The sequence below is a fragment of the Mugil cephalus genome, chromosome 19, assembly GCF_022458985.1.
Source record: "Mugil cephalus isolate CIBA_MC_2020 chromosome 19, CIBA_Mcephalus_1.1, whole genome shotgun sequence".
Classification (NCBI taxonomy): domain Eukaryota; kingdom Metazoa; phylum Chordata; class Actinopteri; order Mugiliformes; family Mugilidae; genus Mugil; species Mugil cephalus.
In genome coordinates this window covers 12,490,115-12,512,554 of record NC_061788.1, presented here as the reverse complement: position 1 = coordinate 12,512,554, position 22,440 = coordinate 12,490,115, and the positions used below count along the sequence as shown (strand labels likewise).

General features: G+C 43.0%; 1 protein-coding gene across 2 annotated transcripts in view; it reads right to left on the bottom strand.

Moving 5' to 3' along the window:
• Positions 1–11,884: 11,884 nt before the first annotated feature.
• The window catches only part of rai14 (retinoic acid induced 14), a 33,241-nt gene continuing 22,685 nt past the window's right edge, over positions 11,885–22,440 (bottom strand). The window contains exons 8-21 of one of the 2 annotated variants that reach the window (XM_047570231.1): positions 19,967–20,073; positions 19,656–19,840; positions 19,299–19,324; positions 18,883–18,969; positions 18,178–18,267; positions 17,849–17,983; positions 17,345–17,446; positions 15,997–16,698; positions 15,416–15,903; positions 15,079–15,247; positions 14,818–14,985; positions 14,520–14,678; positions 14,367–14,432; positions 11,885–14,209 (exon numbers count right to left, since the gene is read on the bottom strand). In XM_047570231.1, the coding sequence (XP_047426187.1) occupies positions 14,123–14,209; positions 14,367–14,432; positions 14,520–14,678; positions 14,818–14,985; positions 15,079–15,247; positions 15,416–15,903; positions 15,997–16,698; positions 17,345–17,446; positions 17,849–17,983; positions 18,178–18,267; positions 18,883–18,969; positions 19,299–19,324; positions 19,656–19,840; positions 19,967–20,073 (2,571 nt within the window). In that variant the 3' untranslated portion in view covers positions 11,885–14,122. The remainder of the gene's footprint in view (positions 14,210–14,366; positions 14,433–14,519; positions 14,679–14,817; positions 14,986–15,078; positions 15,248–15,415; positions 15,904–15,996; positions 16,699–17,344; positions 17,447–17,848; positions 17,984–18,177; positions 18,268–18,882; positions 18,970–19,298; positions 19,325–19,655; positions 19,841–19,966; positions 20,074–22,440) is intronic. The other variant, XM_047570232.1, reaches the window with a different exon arrangement.

Below are 22,440 nucleotides of genomic sequence, written 5' to 3'. Positions count from 1 at the left end.
ATAAAAACGGAGAATTTGATCCCTCCGCCTCGGTAATCCTCCGTACGATGACAACATTATTTTCGTGCTGGTGTCTCCCTCATTACAGTAAACCAGAACACATGTACGTGGTGTCGTTTGTTTGTTCTCGGAATTAAAGACCTGTCATTTAGTGACACTTAGGTCTCCCCAGGCCAAGACACACACAAAGAGAGATGTCTGTTGTATAATAAAAGTAAATGAATCATTGTAATTATTGTCAGACGGGTGCTGGGAGGGAGTACCTCGCAGGGCCAGCATTGTATAGTCATGTAAACATGGGCATTGCTTTAGTTTCAGAGCCGTCTGTGTGCGTACGGAGGATCGGAATAACGTCACGCAGGTCGTTAAGCGCCATCGGTGCAGGACAGGTGTAGTGCAAATATACAACATTTTGAATTCATGCGAGCTGTAATTATCATGCGGTCGTTGCTCCAAGAAAGTCAGGATGAAAGATATTTGACGGCCTACAGGATAACGTATCAGCTGGAATACTTTTTCTGTCCAAGAGGAGGCTAATCAGTTGTAGGTGAAATAACGTGGATGGGTCATGAATCTGGGGAAAAATCCAAAAGTCAAAATGATTAAAAATCTGGAATCTGAGTGAAGTGAAGTTTTTTCAGGATGATAACGTCGTTGTTGTTTCTGATGCGATTCCTCTTTTGGTTTCCCGGTATCTTCCACCTGTCACTGTGTGCTGCTTTCTGGGAATTTTAAAACAGTCATTTGAGCCTGTGTTTTCTCCCTTACAGGATTTTATTCAAGGCGATTTCACATGTATCCATATTTATTTACATATAACTTTTATATTTAAGTTATGAATATTTAAAATCCCATGTACACATGTATGTTTACGTTTACGGCACTTGCACGACCACCTTACTTTTGCACATGTTTAAAAAAAAAAATAATAGTAATAATTAATTTTTGAACATGTGCAATGTTTTAATAGCTCAATATTGAATATAAAATGAAAATAATATCTGCGTAGCTTCGTCGTCCCGACGCAGTCGCTCACTGTGTTGGTTTTCTGGCCCAGAACTTAACAGTTTTGTTTCACCCTCCTCTCTGCTCTCATCAGGGTCATTTCCAAATGCATTAGGCGTCTGTTTTCGGTTAAAAAAAAAATAAAAAAGATCTAAAGATAGACTGCGCACTGCTTGCCTATCAACAAACAGTAGACAGACAGAAAATTAATGACATGGTTGTAAACACGGAGGAGACTTTAGAAAGGTATTTAGGATTTGGTGGAGACCAAAGAGAGCGCCAAAAGATGAGTTAGTGTTCTTCTAATAGCTAAAAATATTTCTCTGTGACTACTGGTAAAAGGCAATTCAATGGTCAAGCTTTTTCCTGAAGTTTTTTGCCTCCCGATCCGATATCGAAGTTTGGATATTCAATGCTGACCGATCCAATTTTTAATAAAATAAATAAATTTAAAAAAAAAAAAAGTCCTCTCGTTGAGATTTGGTCATTTTTTGACACTGGCCAACCACCGTTAAAACAGAAGAGGATGGAAACGCTTTGACGCTCCGGTTTATTTCAGATCTTATATTAATAACCATAAAACATTGGGCCTGTGTGAAGCCCAGTTCTGATTTGATCTTTAAAAAAACTCTTTAAAACTGATCTCCATTTACTGATCTTGCTGATCCAGTCAGAGATGTATTTTATTGTAAAATGTGTAAAATCTTAACCAGCATTTCCATTTGAAAAAAAAACAAGAAAATGTAAATTGCTGTAAATGTACAGTAAGTTTAGCTGCGACGTTTTTAGCCTCCAGCCACCATATCATCAGAATGTGAATCCGTCTCCTCTGGCTGTGGAGTGTTTAGTCTGAGAGCTGCAATCCACCATCTGCTTTACAGCTGCCTGTCAGAGGCTCTAATTAGAACAATGATAATGTCCAATCATCTATGCTACATTAAGCTAACATGTAACAGAACCAATCAGGGGGTCAGAGAGCATGAGGACCCAAAGCTCATGAGAGGATCTGTTGCTGTCAGGGAGATAAATGAGCGGTTGAGTAACATTTTAGAAACAAATCTCCAAAGTCAGACTTTCTCTGAAATATCAGACGTCAGTTCGTGACATTTCTGTTGACAGAAAGTTTCATTTTGAGATTTGCTCATTGAGGTCTGGCCATACCAAACGCCTAACCCCAACCCTGTGTCTGGACCAGGCCGGGTCGCACCTGAACACACCGCACAGACATGAGAGGAAGTAAGTGGTAGTCAAAAAAAAAAAGCTAGGATGAGCTGGAAAGAGTCTCTCCTGAATCAAGCTGGTGAGTTACTTGATTTATTCTGTGGAAATATTTGTTTACACTGATGGTCTCCACTTAAGATGCAAGAAAAAACTCAGGTTCCAACTGGCTTTTGGGCCAAGAAGCGCGATCTTTTTCCATTACTGTTTGCTTTTCCTCCGTCGTGTTTTATATAACTGCAGAAATGACACTGTCCAGTGTTACTGTGCATCGGTACTCGTTTAATGCATTCTCACTTGCGTTCGTATGAGCACAGAATTTATTTCTAAGACAGTTTTACCCTGCAAATGGTCATTTCATTTTTAAAAGGCTGTATTAAAACTTACAACCTTTGTTTCTTTTTTAATAACTTTGATCTGATCATATACTCAGACTATATGTTTCTTCTTGTCTTCTTACTTATCTTTTGAGATCCTTTTAGAAATATTTTAAATTCAACATTTAAAGCGAAAATATATTTTCTCAAACTGTTTAGTCGTCCACTAACTAACCCTAACCCTGTCTTTTCCTAGCTATTCCCCTAAACCCCCAACACTAGTTACAGTATCCTTTTTTCTCCTCCTCCTCATCCTTTCTCGCTCCCATGCCCCTCAGCCCTGACACCAGCCTCCCTTTGAAGTCCTCTTTTAAGAGCACAATTAACCCCCTCCTCCAGACACTGCACTCACTTCTCACCTTTTTAATAAGGCGCTCATAGACAAGTGTCAGATCTTTTTGCTTTCTTTCTCTCTCACACACTCCGTCACACACACACTCACTTAGATCTACAGGTCCTTACAACACGCCTGTAAATTCTTTGTCACTCGGCTGCAAACTCGGAGACCCCTTCCTGTGTATACGCCGCGGTACTGTAAGTGTGTGTGTCTGTGAGAGCGAGGCTGAAATGGGTTTCTGGTGCTTTGACTCAGTGTTAATGTCGTTTCCGGCGCTTTGATACGCAGTGAATCATTGGTGACTGGTGGTAAAAGAAGCCATTAAGGTACTAGACCACCTAATTGTCGCTCTGCATGCGTTTTTGGTGATGTTAAGTTCACCAAAATGAAATAAAAAATGTGTGTGGACGCCCAAACCTCACCACAAATCTTCTTCCTGCAGATTCGATCCTTTTCAGCCACAAGAGCGTTTTCAGCTTAGCGTCTTGAAAGGAAAGAGGTCGCGTCCATTCTCCTGAGCTTTGCCCCCATGCCGCCGCGATCTGTACATGCTCAGTGTTTCCTGTGCTGCCGGTATATGCAGCCTCAGGCTCCCTGAGTAATTCAGTGCAGGTGAATCTGGCCTCTGTGACTCAGGCTAGGGTACAAGGATGCTTCCTTCCTAATCCTAAGATCGGGACACGGCGTGACGCACGGCGCGCACGTCTGAGGCACTGCACCGCTTTTTGAGGCATCCCGACTTCACTCGTTTGCTTCTTTGCACAGCACATTACCCAATGACAACAATAGTAATAATAATAAAAATAAAACTTCTGTATCTTGTTTTGTCTTGGTTCACATCTCTAATTTGATCAGTAAACTGTTGGAGAGGAGGCATCCAAAACTAAAATGACTACATCTGAAAAAACATTTTGTCCCATTTGGCATTTATGAGGTTGAATACTGCTGTTGGCTGTTACGTCCACGCCCTGGTTTCACAAACCCAGACTTTGACTAAGATCAGGAATGGGTGATAACTTATTGTACGTGATATACCACCAAAACGGAAACTGCCATCTTGCGATTAATGTGACAAATGCAAGTTGATGACGGAGGCGCACGCGACATACTCGGCTAAATGAGGCTCCTCATCAATAAAACAGCTCGTTCAGATGTTCAGATGAGGAACAAACTAGTCCCACATGCAAGGTTTTCATAAAAAGATAATGGCTAAGGATAGCGACACCACAAATTTATTCCACCACCTTAAGTACAACCACAAGCCGGAGTACGACAAATTAAAAAAAACTCAGCCAAAAATTGCCGACGTATTCAGTCAGTGGATTCAACATGAGAAGCACAGAAAGCGATGGAAAGGTAGAACCAAAGGGATTGCACTTTACCTGGTGTTGCTGTTCTCACATTTCAGACTTATTTAGTCACAACTTAAACCTGTAGTTAAGCAACTATTTGACTATAACTGGTCAGTATCATCTTAGAGCTCCCCAGACACAACGTAGTGACAGATTGAGTTGAAAACACGGATTGGAAGTATAATGTGTTTTTTATCGTTACCACCAGAATGGCAAAATATATCGGGATAAATGTGTGTAGCCCATATTGTCCGTCCTTAGCCTAGATCCAACTCATATTCAAACCTCAGACTAGGCTGTCTTGTTTATTACAAATGAGTTGTTTTGTTCAGTTTACACCTTGTTACTTCATATGAAATTTGGCCGCTGCCATGAGCCCGTAGAGCATTTGCATAATCCTCCTTCTCTAGTCAAACCAGGTGACACCAGCCGCGTCCAAGACGCCCGCGAACCCAGCCGACTCACTTCCTGTTGGTTCTCCGCACACATGAAAGGGATAAAATAATCTGGATCTTATGGCTCTGCGGGACTTTCCAAGTGGAAATGGAATAGATCAAATTCAGATAACGAATTGAATCATTTCTTTTTTTGATGCCTGGAGAAATGCAGCATATTCAACTTTAGCCTTTTTTAGTGGGCATCAGACGATGAACTCGAAAGCTGTGGGTCGGCTCCGAGGTCCCTGCCTGGTCCAGTGTTGAGAACTCTCGGTGCCGGGGTGCTCGGCTAATTGATAGAAATTATTTAGTTCCGGGTTAAATTCCCCAAAATCAGACCCACCCCCAGACCACCAACACACACGAGGCTCCTTTTCATCCAGGTATGAAGCTTAACATCTTTTCACCAGTCAGACGTGCACGTCAAGGTTCAGAGTTCAGCCGCTTTGAGAGGAGTGACACTGGGCTAAGCCTGCCGACTACTGAATTAGACTGAGAGGATGTTCCATATGCAAACGCAGACGGGCCCTTTTCCTATAGAAACTTCCTCAGAAGCGTCGGCAGCTCAGTGTTGAGCTATTTAAGACCAGCAGGCCTTTGAGGAGGGAGGATTTTCCTTCTCTCCGTCTCCCTCCATCTCCCTCTTTCTGTCATTAATAATATGATATTGTCCCATCTGTCGGGGGAGCCAGCGTGGAGCACGTGTTTCCAGTTAGGCTCATCAGAACCCGATGTGGCGAGGCCGGAGCGAACGAGAGGCACTGGAGCTGGGAAGCCCGGACCAGAGTGGGAACGGCGGCGCAGGGCAAGGTAATTAAATCACAGGGTCTCCGCTATTTCGGTGCACACTGTCGTACACTTGAGTGAGACGTTAAAATTCAAAATGTCTGTTCGGGATTAAAAAAAAGGACCCATGGGAAAGACGGCAACGGCCTCAAATTGTCGTTCTCCTGCTGGCACAATAAAAAGCCGTTGTCTCAACCACTTTCACGTGATTTAATATCAACACACTGTACAAAAACGTTTCTCCTTTTCATGTTTGCTCGCACATATTTTTAACAACATACAAATGATCATGTAATTACGCTGTCTGGAATGATTGGTTTGGGTTTTAAAGTGAAGAGGCCCTGGGACACAAGCAAGTCAGCGGCCCTATTAACATATTTGCAAGATGCTTTAATGTAAAACATAAACAAGAAAACAGGCAGATCAAAGGCCTCGTCCTACCCACTGTTATTACCCCACCTCCAGACCGTATTGCTGCAATCATTCTTCACTAAATCAGATGCAGGAATAAACATCCCTAGGGTTTGGATCTGCAGCCAAAACTCTTTTGGATCGGGGATCTCGTCCAACTATCCCACATCTATTACAGAGGAAGGCAACATGTTGGATGTGTGATTCGACACATTGATAATAGGCAGAATATGATCAGCATTTAAACATCTTACATGCACAGACTCCTTATATTCGCTGTAAAACTGATGATACGTCTTGTGGCTTTTATTCTGAATCACCACTGACAGACACGCGACTATTTAAACTGAGATAACCGTGGCTTTGCTGATCCAGTGCAGGACGTTGCTGCCGAACCTCCCTGCGGTTTGCTGCGTCGCGGTCTTCGGAGTCGCGAGTGTAATTGTGTCTCAGTGACCTGGGCAACCGCCGCAGTCCGCGCCATGATGTCAGGGAACATCATCCGCCAGAGATGGCGCAGCGGTCGTAGGGGGAATGCCGCGCGATTTAACCAACCACATCTGCCATCGTCACGGCGTATCGCCATCGGATCCCCTCTTCGGTTTTATCCGGCGCGAGAAACCAGAGAGCGTGAGCTGTGATGTAATCCTGGCGTGCCACCTGGAGCGACAATCAACACGAGGCTGAATTTTAGTAAAAGTGTTTGCAGTCGTTTAGCGGTGTCAATTTGAGTCATAAATTTTTTTTTTTTCTCTCGCAGGAAATGTCTCAACACGCCGCTTTCGAAACTTGGATTTTGTATTGCAGTGCGCTTCTCATGCTAAAGATCAAATCAGGTCTCCCTCCCCTCCCGTCCCTCTCTGTTCACTTCTTCCCAGTAATGCCAAGACATCTTTGCATTAATATCATCTTTCATCCATTAAACTTTTTCTTCAAAGGATGCCTCACAATGCCTTAAGGAAACAACCCCATGTTTTTGCATCGGTTTCATTTGGTCTGATTCCATTTGGTTTGCTTCACAGAGAAATGCTTTCGAATGTTCTCCATCAAAGGACAGTGTTGTTGTCGAATTAAAATCTTGTTTTTCACCAGAAAACAAACACAAATATGTATCGGGCGAAACTCCGGAGCATGCTGTAATTTGGTCCCGCACTTAGAACGGTTCGTGTTTGCTTTACTTTGCATACTGTGCGTGCGCACGTTGCCGTGTTTGTGTCGACGCGCACGCTTTCTCATGCGTGAACGTGTGCGAGTGTGTTTGTGGGCCACAGTGGGCTGCAGGCGAGGTTACATCTTGCAGCAATTAAAGGCTGCATGCGTCTCCTACGCCCCTCCATTCGTCTACTGCGGGGTCTTATTTCAAGGCCAGCCTGCGTTAGACAAACTGAGAACATTTGATGGCCTGGTGGCTGAACACGGCAACAACATGCCGCGCGCATTAGCTCGGCGTTTGACACCGAGATGCGGTTGTATCGGAGAACGTTAGCAGATTACGAGTGTTGACAAACGAGACGTGCAGCCGAAGGTAACGAAGGAGAGAAGGCGGAAAAACAGATAGGAGGATTGGGAAATCGAGCCTCCGATTAGAGCGGGTTTGTAAACACCCCTGTGCTCCCAGCGTTGCTCTAAAGAGAGATTCACGGGTCGCAGACAATCTCTGATGACAACACGACGACGCGGAGGTCCTTACCATGAACCGAATTACTGACATACCGAAAGCCTTTTAACTGTTTACAGGAGCCTGGATGCCAAATGCCAATTGTCCCTAGCATTGCTGAGAGGCACGGCTAAATGTCACAATTACTGATTTTAACTGCGCTCGACAGATTGTCATCAGACAAATCATCGGTGGGAGACGCGGGGCCACATAAGTACTGTTTACGGAGACGGCGAGTGTACCGAGAAGGACCGGGCTTCGTAGTGGAAACTGGTGTGAGGCAATCTCCTCGCTGCAGGTCGACGATGGAGTCGGTTGTTCTACCTGTGAGGAGCCGCCAGTTAAACTCTCCCAAGTTCATAAGCTTTGGTCAATTTGCTCTCAAATTAAATCACCTCATGGATTACCAGGTGTTCTGAAAGTTCATGTGACCTGAAAACCCATCAAGCATAACATTATGACCACCTTCCTCATATCGTGTAGGTCTCGCTTGTGCTTCCAATAGTTGTGAGGTCCGATTGTATCTGGCACCAGGATGTTGGTGGGGGAGTCTTTGTTCTGTGGATCATCCCACAGATTCTTGATCAGCTTGGGACCTTGTGCGTCATGTTTTGTTCAGTTGTTCCTGGACTGTTTAGTTTTTGTTCCTGTGTCAGGCTACATCCTGCTGGGGATGTGCGCTACGGGGTGGGGGCGCCCGTTCTGGTCTAGCTGGGTGGTACACGTCTAAGTAACATCCCCATGAATGAATGCCAGGTCCAAAAGTTTCCCAGCAGAACATTGAATTGTCCCAAGATGCTCGATTGCTATTTACTTCCCATGTCAGTGGTTTTAATGTTGTGGCCGATCCGTATATTTAGAGTATGTGTCCAAAAATAAGCGGACAATTAAGCACCGCACCATTATTTGGTTGTTAAAATCTTACTTTAAACCATAAATGTTAGTGTGGCGCTCTAACAGCCTTCTGCGACTTTGTGTGACTTCAATCAGAGACATCAGTGGTTCACACCAATCAAGTTTTCCATAACTTCAGCCAAAAGTACTAAAACAATCTAAAGTGGTGTCGTATTCAATATGTTTTTTTTTTTGTTTTTTTTTTAACTAATGCTATTGTTGTTGTGATAAAGCACTGACGTGCTGCGCTAATCCCTGCACACATTAACTTAAATAAAATGTTTGGTGCCTTGTAAAATCCCAAAACATTCAGCGCAGTGACACATGTGTTGCTGCGCTCAAGTCTTTTCATGTTCAGATGACAATCTGCATCGTTCCCATGGCGGCTGGGAAAAGCGAACCACAGTCAGCGGAGCGATGTTCGGTCTTTTTGATAGAACATTTTACTGTGGGCACGACTAACCACAGTTTGATCAGCTGCAGCGTTCAGCTGACGGCAGGCGCAAGAACCTCCGAGCTCTGCAGGTTTTCCGGTCTGAGTCGGTGCAGTCGGTTCTGTCTCGCACCTGCTAACAGACGCAACAATGTATGTCGATAAATCTTTCTAGATTTCTCCGCAGTTACCTAAAAGAATCCCGGACCAGATGTCTTTAATACCAGCCAAAAATATTCGGAAACTCTTAATTAACGCAAGAGAAACACATACGCGCTATTGGCAGATTCGAGTGCTAATACTTCAGCAGATATCAGAGGCGAGCTCGCTGAGAGCAAGCACGCCGCCTGTGACGCACGTTAGCAAGAAGCCATTCAATAATATTTACTGAGCACACAAACCCTGATTAGTCGGGAATACACTGCCTAAACAAATAGTGAGCAAAGACACGGATAGAACGTTTAAAAAATGTTCTAACAGTAGCGAGGTGGCAGCTGAGACTGTACTACTTTCCTGGTGCCATTTTTAAATCGCTGGAGAGACACGATTGTCCAGAAAACTGCCTAGAAGGCTGACCTCTTCATCAGCAGCTTCCTCTCCTCAACCTGCTCCTTCCAAGCTCTTGGCAGCTGATTTCATTTTTTTTGCGCTACTTCAGAAGAGTGTCTCAGTGGCGGATTAGTCATCCTCCCAGTGATTCAACATATACACTTGTCCCCCTCTCCTGTTCTACTCCTGCTTCTCTGTGATTTTACTCTTGGCCTCAGCCTCCTCTCATTTCCTCCCCAAATGTTCTGCTTCAGCCGCAGTCTTCCTGTCCCGGGCTTTGACCTTCTGGTATGACTGTGTCATCTAAACTGTCTGCTAACCTCTTTTTTATTTTTTTTTCCTTAATATATTGTTATTATTTTATGTAATTAGCCTTTATTTCTTTGGACTTCAAATGCTTTTTGGATTCCAGTCACAGTGTGCCTGATTTATGTGTTGGTGTTCCTCAGGGTTCACTCTCGGGGCCCCTCATGATTTGCAACCTTTGGGCATCATTTCAGGTTAACACCCTAAGCTTTGCCATGTTATTTTCATGAAATTCTTCTTAAATTAGGGTGTTGTGAATATTTAAGGCTAGCTTTGAAGTAGGCCAGTCACTGTTGATTACTTTCACCATAAATTAATCTGCAGATTATGTTTCCAATAAAAGAACGATTTTCAAACATAAAAATATTTGGTTTAAATTCGTGTAAGACGTAATGAAAGAGCAGTTTTGAATATTTAGCTAATATCAGGAAAATATTTTTGCCAGCAAGTCGAAATGAAATTTAACAGATGAATATTCTGTGAACCTGCTGGATACTCAGCTGCGCACTTCATCAAACATGCAGATTTAAAACATGTTTGCAGTCTACAACAAAAAGAAATGTCCCAGGTTTGACCGCACTCGTCAAATCTGATCACATTAAACATTTCAGTGTGGCCCGAGCAGATTCCATCCTGCCACTCACGTTCTCCAGACTTTGATATTTTACTGCATCCCAGGATGCTTGACAAATACAGGACCTAACTGGATTAGGATCACAGCCCTACATCTCTCTCCACTAAACCCCGAGGCCGAGGGCCGACCGTGTGGGAAAGCAAGATTGACAGGAAGTCGTTGGGTGAAGGCAGAGGTGTGTATGTGTGTTTTCTTCCGTGCACACGTGTGTGTGTGTTTGCCCAGCGGGCAGAACACAGGGCCAGGGCAGGAAACGAAGTGGTTGTGCCACCGGTTAGAGGAAACAGAACGGCAGATAAATTACTCTGAGTCGGGCTGGCAGGACTTCTGAGAGCCGGAGCTGAGTGGACATTGAGGGAGGACAGAGTGTTGACATGTAGGATGGTGTGCCTAACCCAACAGGAAAACAAATTCATCTGATGTTTTTTTTTTATACGCGCAGTATTTTAATCTCCGAAGCGTGAACCCTGCCCGACTTTGGAAGGCGGTCAAGAAAATGCATGTGCAGAAAGATTTTTAATTTATCTCGCGTTGAGTCACAATGAGCTACTGAAACAGCTTCAGTGCAGCTTGTCGTACATGTTGATAAAGCACCAGTCGTCTGAAATATATCCTCCTGTGCATGTTCCTCCAGCCATTTATTTAACTTTTTCATGTATTTATTTCACATGTGTAAAACATGTGAGTGGGGGCCTGCCACATAGTGAAAAGAAACCCCACGTTGGCAAAGGCTGCCATCTGGTGGCCACGCATCGCCACTGCAGCCACAAGTGCGTTTGAGTGAAGATGTCTTTCTGACTTTATGATGAACGATGTTGACAGACGTGGCTGTTTGTTGTTACTGTCTCCATTTGAATCATGTGTTGCTGCTAATTTTCTAGTAAGACCAGTAGCTGAGATCTGGTATTCTCCCGGAGGATATTGAAGTGGGCACATGAAAAAAATATTTAGGTAGAAAACGTATGAAAGCTATGCGTTTGTTTTTTCTGAAGTAACTAAATTCATCAAAACCTCAGGAGGAGCTATGTGAGAGTTTGATTCCTGAAAGAAAACAATGTCCCAGTGTTTTTTTTTTTTTTTTTTTTTTTAGTGTAGTTTCATTTTGTTCTGAGTTTGAGACACTGGGATGAACTTTAAATAATGTAGAAGGTTTTTTTATTTAGTCAGGATTGTGCTGTTGTTCAGGCGGAGAGCCTATTTATGGAAAATTGTGATGTTTCTCCTCATTAATGTTCAGGAAAACTTGTCAGATATCAAATATTTACTTCTCGGGTTACAGTTTTGGAGGTATCAGTGTTGCTTATTTGTTTTGCAAATGTGTTCATGGTTTTCTGACTCATCTCACATGCTTGTAGGCTGAGAGAGCTGAGGCTTTTTAATAGGATAACATCGCCTTTTAGCTATCATCAGGTCGGTTTTAGACAACTGTATTAACACACAGATGATGGGAGAGTGTCTGAGGATGAATTAACGTGGACAAAACACAGGTGGCAATCAAGCATTTTATTGTTCTTCTCACTACAAAACTGAAACAACCGATAGAAAAGCTGTTTCTTCGTTTTCCCTTTCTTAGTACAAAAACATTTCAGTCAAGGCCTAGGAGGAAGAAGAAGAAGGATGTTGTTTTCTACAACACATGAAGAAGACGTGCAAAGACTCTACTCAGGGTCCAACAAGTGTTAGTCAGGTGTGAGAAAGGGGGTCAGTCACTCACATACAGGTTCAAATAATCTGACTGCAGTTAAACAGTGTTAGCTGTTAGGATTGTGAACCATGTCTGGAGGTGATCTCTAAGGGCATATGGCTCTGGGTACAGTGGCTAAGGCAAAGGAGTGTAGTGTGGCAACAGTTCAGAAGTCTCAAAGAAATGTATTTTTTGTACCTACAAAGAACAGAACAGAGAGATAAAACTGGAAAAAACATTCCTGGTAAATGTAAAAATTTAAATAAATTAATAAGATGGTGACATTTACCGTAGAGCCAGAAAGAATACTGTCTGATTACAGGCACGAGACCACTCTTATTTAGTGTAAAGTCTTTGATTTCAGCCAAAACATTTCACAAGAACTGGCTGCAAAAAATAAAAAAAAAAAGATCAGAAGAAGGAGACGAGAGGAAAGTTAAGAACTCTCACAATCCTCTCAGTCAAACAGACACAAACATGGAGGCCGTACTGTTTTGTTGTTTTACTATATTAAACAACCACTTACGTGTAAAATATGAATAATAACAGGAAAATAAACTAATTTATGTGTCACTAGAACAAAATAGTGCGTCATTATACTGGAGGAAAAAGCTTCTCGTTCACACGAAACACACAAAACAAGGCCGTCAAAAAAACCACCGCTCTTCATTAACGTACAGTAACTTAAAAAACATGGCAATACAGTTCAGTCAGATATGTTTTTACATGTTTTTGCCAAGTGGTAAAATTTTAATTTATTAATTTATTTTACTTTTTCTTCAAAGAAGTGCGGCCAAGAAGAAACATTTCTGTTTTGGGCTGGGGTTGATCTCATGCTTTGCTTAGAGGACACAAATAATTTAGATTAAACCAGGAAACTGTGACACAGATGATACAGTTAGAGAGGACTTAATAATACTAACGCTGTCGTATCATAAAACAGATACTATAAACCCAGTCTTTTATTTCTCTACGTGCGCCCTGTAACAGAATCTGTTTTGATTAAGTTTGAGCTAAATTTCTTAGACAGTTTCAGTGTGGTGTTGTTAACGTGCACATTTTGAGATCGTACATTTTGGCTGATACGCACAAGATGAAGAAGAATCATCTGAATGGTTGCTTGGCTGATGTCAGTCAGAGCTGAGTGTCGCTTGTGTTTTTATGTTGTGTTTTCGTTGGTCTTCTGATTGGTCTGCTCAAAACCAATCCCAACTTCCTGTGTTACTGTTGCTAGGTAAGACACTTAATATCAATGCAGGGGACCATTCCCACAGAGAAACACTGGAAACTTGTCGACATGTAAGAAATAACAACACAGGAAAATTGGTAATTTTTACAGTTTCTACCAATGCTGGCACATTTTCTCAGCACTGTGCAAAACATTCCTATAAGTCCAAAGTAACTACCTGTGTGGTTGGACTAAATCCAATCTTTGTGTAGATGTTGTACCACTAGGATTAAACATGAGTTAGCATGACAAGTTTCCAGGAGAGACAGAGGCAATGAGTTTTAAAGCAAGTGTTTGAAAAGATAAACAAAGCCAGAATTGAAATGGAAAAATATCATCCATATAAAGGTAGCCAGTGACGACCTCTGTGCCCGGTTCTACCTGGTATGAACATCTGTAGCTGGATTGTTTGCTCTTCTCTTGATTGTTGCTGTGATTTAATCCGATCTCACGTAGCTACTTGGTAAAAATATGGATGACTTCCCAACAAGCAGGTCAACAGGAGCAGTTCATCTGTGTGTGCTGTATGTCACGGTTGATACTTGTAGCTTTTGTCGGGTTCGCTTTAGTGAGAAGCGCTTCCAGCTGACCTTTGAACTTCTCAACAGATTGCTTGTTAGCACAATGGAGACGTATTGTATCTAAACAGGTCAAAATTACATTAGGAAACGTAATGAAGACGCGGTTGTAAACCAATTCTTGATAAACAAATACTCAAGGTTCGTCCAGAGGCACCATGTGTTGGGCTTTCTTGTAACCAGTTTCAAACCATCTGATTTTTTATTTTTTTTTTGGGCGGGGGGAGGGGGCCTCCTCAGCAGGCCTCCTTGGCTTGGCTTGGCATCTTGCACATCATCAGGATCTGCTTCAAAGCTTTCTGCACATCCTCGTCCATCTGACCCTGAAGCCATACAGCACAGGGTTAGTTCATTCAGTCTTTTGTAAATCACATCAATCAATTACACGCTAACCCGCAATATATGCTTCTGCAATGATTGACATAGAGTCTCCATCTCAAGACTGACATTCATAAGCTAATGACTGATGTATGGTTTTACCTGGACAGCGTAGAGGAGGTGCATCCTGTAGACGGACACTATCTCATTGTGCTGCTTCTTTGACTCCTGTAAAGATAAAATGCGTTAAATGTGAACTCTTATCGCTGTGGTAAATGTCAGAGGCAGCAGGATTAGCATTTGAAGTGTTCTTACAGCCAGCTGGTACTGCAGCTGTTTGATTTGCTGCTGCATCGTCTCCAGCTGCTGGGTTTGCTGCTGCCTCTTGGAGGGGGAACACGAGCTGTAGGAGAGCTGTGACAGGCTGTTTAACGCCTCCTTTAGTTTCCCGACCTCCCGAGACAGGTCGTCTATCTGAAAGGGAAGACGTCAAATAAAACGGTTTGGTGATGATGTTAAAAACGCTCCGATTAGACCGAGTTTCTCAAGTTTAGGTTAAGTCCTGTATAAGCGTGACAGTACTGAAGTGAACAACAGTAGGTTATTTTCTGACCCTCTTGTTCTTCTCTCTCTCAGAGGCAACGTGGTTCTCCACCAGCTGTTTGAGCTGACACACCGCGTCCTGGGACTCCTCCAGTCTGGACGTCAGCGTCTGGTTCTCCTTCTCCCTGGACATCACCACCTCCTGCAGGGCCTCCCGCTCTGCTCCGTTGTCCCGTGCCTGGTGGACGGATGAGGGTAAATAAGTAAAAAAAAACAAAAAGAAAAAAAATATCCAGAGCATTTAAATGTTTTTTTTCTAATATGTTCCCACCTTCTGCCACGCGTCTGCAGCCTCCAGAGCCATCTCGTCCTGCTTCCTGAGAGCCCCCTGGAGGAGCTGCGTCAGACGGTTCACTTCAGCCTCCAGCTGCTCCCGCATGGCGTCGTGCTCCGCGCGGGACACTGAGTCATCTGGGGTGGCGTCTTTTTCTGTGGCCAGTCTGTTTGTGTAAGAGACACAAGGTTGATACGGTAACTACAGCTGAAGCAGACAAGAACATTTTATTCAAACTGGCATAGTAGTTTGCAACAGGCTGCATCTCACTGTCATAGTCATCCAAGGTTTGTTTTGTTTTTCACCTCCGTGTGAGATGTTTCGTTCTCCTCACCTGCTCTGAAGAGCCTCCACCTGCTTGGTCTTTTGACACAGCTGCTCTCTCAGGACTTCCACCTCGCTCTCCAGCTCTTTGATGGCCGTTCCCAGGGAGGACATGACGTGCGTGTGGTCGGCGAGGGCCACGGAGCTCTGCGCCTGAGCCTCCGCCTCCTGTCTCAGTAGTGAAATCTCCTCCTGAGTGGCTGAGTACTTTTTCTGAGCCTCGGCCAACAGCGCCTGCAGCTCCTCCACCTTGCTGCTCAGCAGCTGGACCTGCTGCTGATGTTGTTCTGAGGACGTGGATGAGGCTGCGCTGCTCTCGGTTTGGACCTCGGCCAGCTGTTTGCGAGCGACGCTCAGCTGACTCTTGGTTTCGCTGTAGGAGTGTGAGAGTTCCAGCAGGCGGCGCTGCAGCCCTTCAATTACCTCGCTGAGCTCAGCCTTCATCTCCTCAAAGTCTTTGGCTGCAGCCTCAACAGGCACCGTACCTCGTAGAGCCTCCTGAAGGACGAGGAGGAAGGAATGACGGGATGAATGAATGGCAGGAAAAGATGTTATAAAGATGTTCAAAGAAATGAAGGGTCCTATATTTACCTGCAGCATCCTGACTTCCTCTTGTGCCTCCGTGTACAGCTCCTCGATCCGCGCAGCCCTCTGTTCTTTCTCCTTGATGGTCCGTCTCTCCTCCTCCATCCTCCCCAGCTCCTCTTCCAGGCGTCTGATTTCCTGAGCCGCTTTATCTTGCTCGGCCCCCGACTGGACGAGCTGGGCCTCCAGCTGCTTTACTTCATGTTCGAGTGTGGAGGACGTCTGATTGTCCATCAGTTCTCCTCTTCCGATCCGCGCCCTCAGATCCTCCACTTCCTCCGTGGCCTGGTGGTATCTCTCCTGAGTGTCTGTCAGCTTGGCCTGCAGCTCTGCCAGAGTCTCCACCAGCTCTCTCTCTCTGATGTTTTCGTCCTCCTCTCTCTCTCGACCCCGCTCAGGTTTCAGCTGGGCCTGCAGCGAGCTGTTCTCCTTCCTGGTTTCAAGGAGTTTTATTTGAACGTGTTCTAGCTCCCGCCTCAGCAGCCTGATCTCCTCCATGCTTCCTCCTCCTCCTCCTCTTTCGCTGTCGTCTCGTTCCTCCAGTCTGACGGAGGCGACTCCTGGACGGTCTTCCGCTTCCGCTTGGACGGGGGAGGGAACTTGTGGATCGAACTCGTCTTGGGTGGAGTGGAAGGAGGAGTTGGACGCCATGCTGTTCGGACGACTGCTCTCTTTCAGGTCCTCACTTCCTTGGTGGGACGGATGCTTCTGTGAGTGAGAGGGTGTAGGGTGTAGAGTTACATGACATTTTCACAGCTGCACAAAAAGTCTAAATCAATATCTCCTTATTTTTCTCACAATTGTAAGACATTCCAATATCAATGGATCCTTTAATTAAAGAAAACTATTTGGCTACAATCACTGACTGCAGCACTACACATTTTAATTGAGCATAGATTCATATTATAATAGATTTGCATTTTTTCTTACTTTTAGTGTTATATTTTATACTATTTTTAGGGACAAATCTGCAAAATGAATTGACATGAAAACTGCATACATTTTCTCCATAATTTTATTTTATTTTTTTAGTTTCATTAACACCCTGCAGTTATTGTTACAGCTATTGTTTTGTTGTAAAAATGTATTTTATTTTGGCGAGCATTCTTGTTTTCCTCAGTTGTAACCTTGGATGGTACATTCTTGCTGCATTAGGTGAGAACAGGAGGGTTGATTACAATCAGTCATTTATCAGTTGTTTGAGTCGAGACGCACCTTGATCTATGGATAATTTCTTTATTATTTAAATAAAAGGAACACAGATAGTTCATTCTGCTGTAGTTTACACACTCGAAGAACGTTCAACATTAATATGTTCAGTCATCTGCTGAGTGTCAATGATTGAGCTACATACCTTCAGTTTGCTCGCAAGTTGCTGGTTCTCCAGAGACAGAGCAGTAATCTTGGCTTGCAGGGCAGAAACCAGAGCTGCAGATGCAGTGAAGTTGTGCTCTACCTGAACACACACATACATTCACATGCCACACAGAGGCATAAAGATAATGTTAAGGACCACTCGCTACCTGCTGAAAAACAACACAAGCCTTGACACGTCTAAAGCTTTGGTTAGACCTCCTTCAAGAATGCTGAAGGTGAAAAGGTTCAGCTGTTGTCAGAGTGCAGCGCCAAACTGGAAAGGTTTGAGTAAAAAAACGACGAGAGTGAGCTTTTGTAAAACTTGTTACACATAGGAAAATAGTTTAAGATGAATCAGGAGTTATATAGAACCTGGCTTTAACTCATTTTTTCCAACCGGATGAAAAAAAGAACTCAGTCTGTAGGTTTAGTCAACACACCTGGCTTTAAATCTGTTCCTATGTAATATAAATGAGTCACCGCAGAGTTACGTCATTATCACCTGTGTTTCCAGCTCGGTGCCCGCCACCGTTTCCACCGTCTGCTTCAGGTCTTCGATCGTCTCCAGCAACATGTTTCTCTCCTCGTGGAGCTTCTCCAACTCCTCTCTCAGTGCTGTTCCCCTAATCTCATCCTCCTTTAAAACGAGGGGAGGAGAAAGGAGTGAGGGGTGGCGGGAGTGGGAAAAACAGATGAGAGAGGGAACAGCATTTGAAGGCTGAAGGAGAAAATTTAGCTGACCGGTACATGATATACGCAGCTACAAACGTAGATGGAAAATACTAGATGATGTAGTTTTATTTGGTTTAGTTTGGAGGTTTTCATTTTTACCTTGTAGTTAAATCTCTTGGGAGTGTCACATTTGTTGGATGCTGGCGTCCCAGCGGACGTCATGACTGAAGGAGAGGAGGGTACTGAGCTCTGGAGAAGAATTGAGTTGATAGTTTTTGGATTTATTTTCCTCATATCTCATCGTGTGGCTAAAAATAACGAGGTTTTCTCTACTTTAATGGCAACGTTAAAAACCAGTGAGTAGCTTGTTTGTGCAGAGTTACTGCTGGCCTAGATGTTTGCACTAAGAGCATTTTTATATATTCAAATTTGAAAAACAAAAGACAAACTAGTGCATAAATTAAAAAAACTACATGGATGATACACATTAACAATTAGTGGGGCCAGATACCCGGCTCAACGTTCTTTAAAAGCCACCAAAACACAGTCAAAACCACCCAAAATAACAGATCAATATTTAGCTTGGTGCTATGACAACCTAGATGGCTTACACTAGTGCAACCAAAAACATTTTCCCACCCCAAAATTTGTTGTCCTAGCGCTATTTTTACCCACTAAAAAAATGTGAAACTGTCGACAACCACAACATGTTTTCTGTTGAGCTGTAGAAAACACTGAATGAACAGATTAACATATAAAACCACACAAACCGTACTTACTTGATGAACACGCTGCAGACATGCATTCATATTAATGATAAAGAGTGGCACACTGATACAAGCCAACAGAGAGACATGCATTTACCTGCAGTGGGCTAATGGGAGGTGGAGGTGCTTTTCGTTTTTTGGGAGTTGTGATCCGTTCATCACTTAGCTTAGCTACTTGATCATGCTGAGGAGCCAGCGGAAGAGGCAGAGGGGAAAGAGAAATGGAAAGGTGGGATTCAGTGCTGGTTAGTAAAAAGAGAGTTGATCAGTGATTGCTACAGTAAGTATCGAGTCAAAAACTAAAAGATTTCTCTCTTCAAAAATGACATGATTGGAGAAGCTAATGCTGAAAAACAAAGTAATAAAAGTTTTTTTTTTTTTTTTTTTTTGCTCCTGTTCCATCATTTTCTAGTATTATAACACTTTAATTTACACTTTGATTTATAATGGATTGATTTGTAAATTTTTGAGTTCTGTTTGTGATAGGAGAGAAAAGGAGATTTGTTTTCTTACCTGAGGACTTCGAGGAGACTTGGCGTCTGGTGAAGGAGACAGGAACCAAAAGTAGAAAGCATGTTCAAGGTGATGATGTAACTACCTCAGACTTTTCTTTAAATATTAACCTCAGTAGACATTCATACATTATGTATTAAACAGAACAGTAACAAAGGTTGTACTGCAGAGGGCAGTGTTGGCTTTGTCCCGAAACCATGACGATACAAATCAGACACATTTACCTTTCTGTGTGTGTGTTTTTTTATTGATACTATTCATGTGTGTGGAAAAAGACCTGAAAACAGTAACATTAAATTAGAGCCATCTGAGAGACTGTTAATTGTCTCATGTGTGTTCTTTGTTTTTCAGTCTCACCTGAGACAGGATGTTGGTTCAGAGCGACCATGAGAGCGGTTCTCGCCTCGGGGTTTCCCGACATCTTGATGTAGTGTGCGACATTGTGGCCCTCTGCATCTACAGTCGTCAGCTCCGCTCCTCGCTGAACCAACACTTCGACGACCGGCGCCGCGCTGGACTCGGCTGCGAGCATCAAGGCCGTCCTGCGAAACGGAGGAGCCAGGTACACGTGCATGAGCGCACACCGAACACCAACTACGCCTCTAACTAACATCCCAGAATGCGTCAGCGTGTCCTGTGTGAGTTTCCTGTGTTGACTCTGCCTTTACCTGCCACTGTTCTCCGGAGTGTTGATTTCAGCACCACAGTCCAGCAAAGTGCTGCAGACGTCAGGGTGACTGTGTTTGGCTGACAGCAGCAGGGCTGTGAGGCCGTCCTGTGGAACAAACGCACACTATGAAAACACATTTATGTGGACACACACACACACACACACACCGGTGTAACTCATGACATCAGGATGCGGGCCTTGACTTAGAGTATGGCAGCTTTTTGTGTGGTGGGAGATACTGCGGATCCATGTGAAAACTGAGTGCACGTGTCCTTCCAGCAGATAAACAGAAAGACCGACATTGTTTAGTTTCCTCCGGAGCTGTATGTTTTCAGAGGAGAGACATACAAGCAAGGGAAAATCCCTCAAAAGTATATACAGCGACTGTCCTAAATGAATAGTCTCCAGAGTTTATTGGACGGCATTTCATAAAACGCACCGCATTTTTAACGAGGTTAACCCCAAATATGACCCTTAACCCTCCCACGACCAACCTAGACAGCTGATTGGCTAAAATTACCGAGGGCGGTGTCCAGACTAGAAGGTTCAGTCCGGCTCTATCGACTGGGCCAAGATTAAGTTAGGAAATAATAACTGCGACTTAAGCGTGAAGGCACAGTTTAGATAAAGAAGGCATTATTAAACTGTATTAACAGACATTATACAGGCCATTTACATTAACAGCCAAACATGAAGTTAAATCAAAAAAAAAAACTCTGAAGCCCCATCCAAGTGGAAAAAGTAAGAGAAACAGCATAGTTGTGTGTTTTCTATTACAAGGCTGCGCACCACAGAGAACAAAACTATGTTCTGGGTTCCTCCGAGCTCAGCTGAAGACTTTACCAGCTCTGCTCTGCTCAGACTCTTCCTCTGCTCCTCTGGAATCTGAGAGACAGGAATTATTCCACTCTGCTCTGGGTAATAGATCCAGTATGCGCGTCCACAGGTGTATTACTACTTATTCCTAGCATGTTTACGACTTGCTGTCATCCTGATCAAAGCTCTAATGTGGACAACAGTGTAAAGTCTGAGCGGAGTTGAAGTGTGGTAGGCGAGTAGCAGCCATCACAACCCAGTGTTAAAGGCCCGATTATCAGGACAAAGGCGTACGAAGCTGCCCCTGGTTTCAGCTTAATGCTTTATTTATAGCATAGTATTGTTAATGCTGCACCTACAAATCTGGTCTAAAATCCTGTGTCCTGATATATGTTGGATTCAGCATCTATCGTATGAACAGCTGTATCTTAAATCTGCTGTTGTATTGCACTGAAAATGCCACTAATCTATTGAGAAAGTAAATATATAATTTCCTGCTGATTTTATGCATTCTATATATATATATTACATTATATTATTACATACTGTATTAACCAGATAAGATTGATCCTAAGAAAAGCAGATCATTTCTCAGTAGCTCTCAGTTCTCCTTTTCCTACTCAGACACAGATAAGGTCTGAGCTTGTGATTCACCGTGAACCAATAATTCATACGTCCAACCACATGAGAGATGACTTAAGAAAGATCTTTTTTTTTTTTACAAACCTCCTCTTTTTCTTGGAAAATGAGAGGAGGAGTGACTGAAATGGTTGTTGTCCCCAAAAGGAAGAGCACCAGCTCTGTATTCTTGTATATAGTTGACTGACTCATTCTTAAATTATGGCCATACTGACTGGAATACACAAACGACATACGGCTTAAAGGATAGAGAATATGTGGTATATTTCACAATGCAAATCCTGCAATGCAATCCTCTTTATCTGTCTATCTGTGCGAGTTTATTTATTTATGTGGGATTTTTTGTAATGTCAGCTGTGTGGCTGCCAAAACAGTAAAAGTCCCTTACTTGAAAATGTGTTTTTTTAAGTATGTGAAGTATCAGAATGAGAATTACTTTATTGATCCCAGGAGGAAATTACTTTTTGTTACAGCAGCTCCTACTCAAAGTGTACCAGTGTTCAGAACAAAGAGCAATGTAAGCAATAAGAATAAGTAAGAGTAAGTAGGCAATTATAGTAAGAATACACGCATCAGTGTAAAAAAATATAAGAAATATGTAGAAGTATAAGTGAACATGTGTTCCAAGTTGTTGCTCTATAGTCAAGAGTCCAATAATATATAAGGAAATATGAATAAGTATATGAAAATAAATATCCATGGTGAAAAAAGAAAAGAAAATGTGGTGCCAACTATTTTATATACTACTGGACAGTGTAGTTATACTATTGGGCCGTCAGCTGTTGTATTTTATTGTATATATTTTATATTGTAATATGTAGAATAACTCGGGGGCAGTTACATTCCTTCATTACATATTATAAAGCCTTCCAAGAGTTTTCAACTCATTAACGTGTCTCTGATTTCAAGTCGAAGCTTTTTTTTTTTTTGCAGTCGCTCAGAAATATGGCATCCTAACTCTGCCTCTGAGCAGAATTAAAGTTTACATTTACTTGATTATCTATAAACACGACCTGG